General features: G+C 41.8%; 1 protein-coding gene across 2 annotated transcripts in view; it reads right to left on the reverse strand.

Annotated features, from left to right (window-relative positions):
- Nucleotides 1-773: 773 nt before the first annotated feature.
- ankrd13a (ankyrin repeat domain 13A) overlaps nucleotides 774-6,858 on the reverse strand; it is a 12,563-nt gene continuing 6,478 nt past the window's right edge. For both annotated transcript variants that reach the window (XM_027139975.2, XM_047818341.1), the window contains 6 exons: nucleotides 6,554-6,684; nucleotides 6,043-6,200; nucleotides 5,781-5,921; nucleotides 4,143-4,312; nucleotides 3,846-3,907; nucleotides 774-3,664 (listed from right to left, as the gene is read on the reverse strand). In XM_027139975.2, coding sequence (XP_026995776.1) covers nucleotides 3,469-3,664; nucleotides 3,846-3,907; nucleotides 4,143-4,312; nucleotides 5,781-5,921; nucleotides 6,043-6,200; nucleotides 6,554-6,684 — 858 coding nt within the window. In that variant the 3' untranslated portion in view covers nucleotides 774-3,468. The remainder of the gene's footprint in view (nucleotides 3,665-3,845; nucleotides 3,908-4,142; nucleotides 4,313-5,780; nucleotides 5,922-6,042; nucleotides 6,201-6,553; nucleotides 6,685-6,858) is intronic.

The raw sequence follows: 6,858 nt of genomic DNA on the forward strand, positions 1-6,858 counted from the left end.
TTTTTTGTTGCTGCACCATACCAGATGGTGATGGATGTGCACAGGACAGATTCAATGACTGCAGTGTAGAACAGCATCAGCAGCTCCTGTGGCAGACCATACTTCCTTAATTGGCGTAGAAAGGGCCAATTTTTATGATGGAGTTTATGTTGCACTTCCCATTTCATGATGACATGATGACAATTACGTCACATTGGACTTAAATAGTGCTTGATAGTGCTGTGCTCGGTTTCATGCTTTCTGGACATAAAAAATAAAACCTGACACAGAGGCCTTATCTTAGACAGAGAGCTAGCTTAATCCTGCCGGAAACTTTTACACCCGGCTCCCCATTTATGACTGAATGCCACCCGCCTCCATCATTGTACAGCATCGTTCATGTTTCCAGATCAGAGCTGACATCATGTAGCACATGGATGATTCCTGGAGGCTGATTGATCTAATCAAATCTGCATTTCTATTCACAGCCCCCTGTCCTCCTCCACGGCACGAAAGAGACCCGCTTCCTGCAGTCTAATTGGATTAGGACCTGTAGCTCAAATCCACGTACCTATCTTTAGAAGCTCATCTGTAACTATGTATCTGGACTTCTATGTGTGCTTCTGAGATGATGGATGAGCTTGAACAAGCAAAAAGCAGGAGAAGTGCTCAAATACCACCATCTGCTGGTCAGACAAGGAGCTGGAACAGAGATATCTGTAGCAGTGTGAAGTTATCAAATGCTCCACAGTCGATGTTTTTATGAGTTAATAATGCAGAAAATACTTGTTTAGTCATATAAAGTGCTTTTATTACATGAAATTTTTTTTGTTAACTTCAAAAGATTATACAGTTTACCATAAGCCCAGCTCAGAAAACAGTTGATTAGCCGTGAAAATTAGACACCAATAAACCCTGATATGGTAAAACTGATCATGTTTGGCAATTACTTCCTTTAAAAACCCAAGAAACCACCAGAAAAAGAACACTGCCTATATACTGTTGACAATCACAGTCGTTTTTGTGATAAAATATAAAATAAAGATACTGCTTACATTTACACTGCTGAAGGTTCCTTCAGGTGCACTAAGAAAAGAACAAAGTGTGTGTGTGTGTGTGTGTGTGTGTGTGTTGTGCATGTGTGAGAAAAAGAGTTTGTCTGTTTGTTACAATCCAGGTAGAAGTGAAAAATCTGCGCCGCTTTCAACAGTCATCATCACGCCCTTGATGACATCACCTCATTGTGTTGTTCTGAGTGGTTGTGTGTTACAATTAACACAGAAGTCTCCACTCATATTTCTCTCCTCAACACTGAATCATGGCCCAACATCCTGCTTCTAAACGAACAAAAATACCCTTAATAATATCACAGTATTTATTAGTTGTTGTTTTTTTCACATAGCCATGTGCTCCATCTTGTCTGAGGGCCACATTTTTAATTTTTATTAATCATTTTAATTATTAGTTTAACAAACTTGTAAATTGTGATGAAAAGCCTACATTATGTGCATTAAGTTAGTATCTTGTAGCTTAAACAAGTCAGAAAAGGATCTAAAACGTTTCGAAGCAATAGTGAAGGTCATGTTGTAGCACATGCAGCAATCTTGACTTTGTCACACAAGTCAGGGAAAAAAAAAACACAACTGAATACTGCTCTGTCCTCCTTCGGTCCGTATTTTCTATCCCTAATTTAACATTTTTAGAGGTTTTATAGCGAGCGCTTGTGTTTAAAGCTAGTGGTCTATTTGCTTTTGAAGAATCCCGTCTCAGATGTTTTTAGATTCTAGAGATTTCAATCTAGTTCAAGCTGCACACACACACTCTGAATACAAGGAACTTTCCCTGTGTAAATACTGCTGTAACTCAGAGCTGAAGTAACAAGCAAACCGACCAGAAATCTACATGCTTCATCTTACTCTGTCCTCCTTCTCTTATGCTGCAAGTGGCTACATGTGAGTTGTGTGAAGAAGCTGGATATGTTTACACACAGCACGAGGATACAAGGAAAACTGGAGTCTTCCTCTACTTTAGCTCACAGTGATAATGAATGATCCAATCTAACGTTCAACACCAGCAGCATCTCGTACAATCCGAAAACATCAAAAAAAACAAAAAAAAAACAAAACAGGAAATCATTGGAGATTTCACACAGACTTCAATATTAAGATTTTATACGATTAAACAACAAACCCTGTAGCTGTGGTGCAACGCTCAGACACTAGAACATCCTCATCTGTTCTTCTGTCTCGCACTCTGAGGCACAGTGGTTTCGGTATTGCTTGTGGAGTCGACGAGCTCGTGTCCTAACTAACACACGTGAGCAGGTATATCCAAACTGTCCTGCACACACTATATACATGATTTATTTAGATTTATTAAAGTATACTGAAGGCAAACATGGATGCTTCATGCTACAGTTGCTGAACTGAGATTAGCCTGCATTAACCCTGCGTGAACTTAAACCACAACAAATAAACATTTTCTTTCTCTAATTGCTACCCAGACTTCTGATTTTTCCACAATAACACAAATCACTGTATAATTCAACTTTTCTCTTCAGACAGGATTTGTAGTGAAAGGAGGGAACTGGATTACTGGATGAAGCTCATTACAGTAACCACACTAAAGTTGAGTCTTTTTCATACAACAGCACACCTCCAAGTGTTTTATCCCATTTACAGCCAGTTACCAATTTGAAATAATGAACTGCATCGTACTTTTTATCCAATTATAGTTATGTTTAATGTTCACGTAAGTTCCTGTTAAGTTTTAGCAGCTGTACCGTGCATCAGAGTACACCATATCGCTGATCCCTGGCCAATGGTTAATTATAGCTAATCTTGGCGTGAGGTTGGAACCATGTCGTTCTTCTGGAGCTTCCAGAACGTTCACTAATCTCAAAATGTTTCTGAGTCATCAACATTGTTATACTAAAGAACTATATTATGGAACCTCATAAGAACCCTGAGAAAATGTAAAACTCCACAGAGCTTACTCTTATGGTTTTGATACTTGTACCACACACACACAGACACACACTCACAGACACACACTCACAGACACACACTCACAGACACACACTCACAGACACACACTCACAGACACACACTCACAGACACACACTCACAGACACACACTCACAGACACACACTCACAGACACACACTCACAGACACACACTCACAGACACACACTCCATGAAGCAGCTCAGAAAACGCAGCAGCAACGTCATCATGTCAGAGAAGGCAGAATAATAACAGGAAGTGTTAGGGTTAAAAAGCTTCTGTGGTCTTTTGACTGCGAGATAAAGGGTGTCCTTCATGTCAGGATCGAACGGATCGCTGGATGCGTAACAGAACGATACATGATGCAATTGATGGGAGAGAAGCAACTGGAAGTCACGTGCCGTTGAAGAGATCTGAGGGTGCAGGACAGGAAACAAGACTTTCCCTTGTGTCATTCCTCCGTCTCTCAGTCTCTTTTCTTGTGCTCACTTTTCCGTAAGCGAGAGTTGCAAGATCCTCTCCAGCTCCTCCTCCTCTTCCTTTTGCCTCCTCTTCTCCTCCTCCTGTGCTCGTGTGGACAATTCGATGGCCAGCTGGAGGTCAGAATCCGGGCTGGAGGCGGAGTCAGTGCTGGTGGGCGTGGTCTCGCTAAGATCCACAAGGACACCTTCAGAGACGTTCCTGAGGTACAAAAATAAATAAATGAATAAATTACCGACTGTTTAAATGCTAAATAACTGACTGTTTATTTACTGACTGCCAAATGGTCTGACTGGTTAATCAGAGTTTATGACTATTGCTATTTGACATTAAATCATTTGTACAGCTTCATGGTTTACTGAAAGTGGAACCACTGACTTACCCATCGCTGAGGCTTTCTACCGGACTGTGTGTTGAAACTCCATTAGAGTCACTCCAGGGGTTCTAGAAACCACAAGGAAAGAGAAAATCACACACATACAGAGCTCATATGTTCTAGCTTAAACAATTACATACACACATCTCATGCATTCCAGTGCATACATTTACATACAGAAACACACACAGGGACACATGAGCGCACACACAGGGACACGGGCACACACACGGGGACACGGGCACACACACGGGGACACGGGCACACACACGGGGACACGGGCACACACACGGGGGGACACACCTGTGTGCCGTATCCGCTGGAGTCAAGCAGGCTCCGGTGGATGGCATACTGCAGCAGCTCCTCGTCGTGGTTGGTGGGGGGGTGAGTGTGGGTGTGTCTGCTGCCCCCGCGCTGGTGGTAGTTAGCAGGAACATTGAAAACAGAGGAGCACACCTGGAACGGAGTGGCACCTGTAAAAAAAGAGAAGGCTAAAACAGTCTGTTGGTTTGGTTCACTCAAGCACACACTGTACCTGAGCCCAGGTAAGAACTGTTGAGCATCTATTGCCTCTTTTCCACCGGCCATAACTAACACAGCATACAGCATACTTCCACAATATTCAACAGTCATAACTAAGACAACATATAGCATACTTCCACAATATTCAACAGTTCAACACTGGACTATACACACACACGCACACTGCATTCGTACTGCATCAATACACACGGGACTATATACACACACACACACACTGCATTTAATTTAAAATAACAATCTATCTGACAATAAGCTAGCGGTACCACAGGACATTTCTGTATCTGTACAGTCTGTTGCAACTTACATGATACATATATATTACATGTATATAATACTTATATACATTATTTATATTTATACTTATACATACATATATGTATGGGTATATATATGTCTAGTAGTACACTGTGTGTACTGACTACGTATGAGCACATTGCATCCTTTCCACATTTGCACATTTCAAATGGTACTAAGCATTTTGCACATTTTTTTAACCTGTTTGTAAATTGTTCTATTTATGTTTCTTACTATTGTATGTAAATGGTTCTGCAATTTCTGGAGCTCGCTCCCAAGAATTTCACGTGACTTGACTTGACTTGAAAGAACCGGGTGCTGGTTCAGAGCTAGCGCTAGTGCTGGTTCAAAGTTGGTTCCACTGGCGAACCTTCTAAGAACCGGTTTGTCTTTCCATCGGCTAGAGAGCCAACACAGCACCGAGTGTGACGTCACTGTATACGTGTCACGTGTCCCAGCAACGTTAGCGCAGCAGCGGCAAACACAAACACAACAAGAATGGCGGATGTTGCTTTACCATTAATGCTCATGGCTTTGTGAACCAAATTGGCATCCAAACGCGGCGAATAAAATGTGTACGTGCAGCTCCGTGTAATCTGTATAAACGGAGGTTGTAATCGATAAAGTACATAACGTTATTTTATCGTTAACACAGAAAAAAATTTAGACTTAGCATGTAGCTACCTACTATCATGTGTGCTGATAATGTGTCATATCACGGTAAAGTAAAAGTGTATTAAACATTAGTATACTTAAGGTACGCTATCAAATGCGCTAACAGTAGCCCCGCCCACAGCCCCGGACACAAGCGGTTCTTAGGTCTAGACCAGAAACGTTTTGGTGCTACTTAAGAACCACTTTTCCTGGTTTGGAGCCGGTGCTTTGGCGGTCGAAACAGAAAGAACTGGTTCTAAATTAGGCTCTGGCTCCAAACCAGCACTCGAACTGCCTCGGTGGAAAAGGGGCATAAAATCAGGTCTTAGCTCCTGAATCCAGTCCTGAAAGCTGTCCGATCAGTCATCAGACATTAACACGGTTTAACTCTCAGTATTTAAGGATCATTTCAGGTACAGTAAACCGATTTGTGGGTTTGGTTTGCAATACCTGAAGCTTTACTGCTCTCGCTTTCCTCTGTGGGAGAAGGTGTCGTGGCTGATTGGCTCACGTCAGCCGGCTCCTCTGTACTGCACTTGTTCACGTTTCCGAACGTTATGCGAGCGTTAAGCACATGAAACAGTGGGATTTCTGGACAAAGATGAATTTAAAAAATAAACACGCATCATTAACTGAGAGACAACCTGAGGAAGTTTTTTTTTGGATCACTGCTGAAATAAGAAGAGCTCCTGCGTGTGCTCTTGAGCGTTACCAATCTTGACGGGGAAGCCTGGTGGGAAGCGGAGCTGGATGAAGTCACGGAGACGGGCAAAGTGAGTGCTGGTGCGAGCCATCAGGTTGATGATGGGGGTCACCTGCTCCACCAGAGAGAGGGGGTGCTCTTCACTCATCCACAACGTTCCCTTAAACCTGAGGAGCAACAAGACGGGGACATTACGAGAGCACCAGAAAAACCTCAACCAGCTGCCTCAACCGACCTTATTCTGAATGTGGTCAAAGACAATTATTTAGTATAAACCTGTTTATTCTCCAGGAAAATATTGTTTTTTTTTCTTCCAAACAAAATCTAAACTAGGAAATTACACAACAGCAATAACATTAATTCAAATAAATAAATAGGTAGGTAGGTAGATAGGTAGGTAGGTAGGTAGGTAGGTAGATAGATAGATAGATAGATAGATAGATAGATAGATAGATAGATAGATAGATAGATAGATAGATAGATAGATAGATAGATAAGAGTTAATCTGTTTTTTATTCACCTTTGGGTTCTGATGGTGAGCTCAATGGGACGTCCAATGTCTCGGTCCTTCAGGTCGAAGTCTGGGTTAAAATATTCCTCTGGAGTGATGGCTGTTGGATTTGTCGCTGTCGCGTACTCTAGAGTTAAATCCTTAAAAAGACACAGTAAAAATAACGGCAATAAAATTACATTTAATTTGACATATACATAAGATCTGGATCCGGATTGGTCAGAAAGTGAGGATTTCTTTTCAGCAGCTCTGACTGTAGTGTAGCCATAGTGCAGCTCACAGGTTTGTACAGTGAAAATGTCTTTGCTTCATCA

The sequence above is a fragment of the Tachysurus fulvidraco genome, chromosome 9 (assembly GCF_022655615.1).
Source record: "Tachysurus fulvidraco isolate hzauxx_2018 chromosome 9, HZAU_PFXX_2.0, whole genome shotgun sequence".
Lineage (NCBI taxonomy): Eukaryota > Metazoa > Chordata > Actinopteri > Siluriformes > Bagridae > Tachysurus > Tachysurus fulvidraco.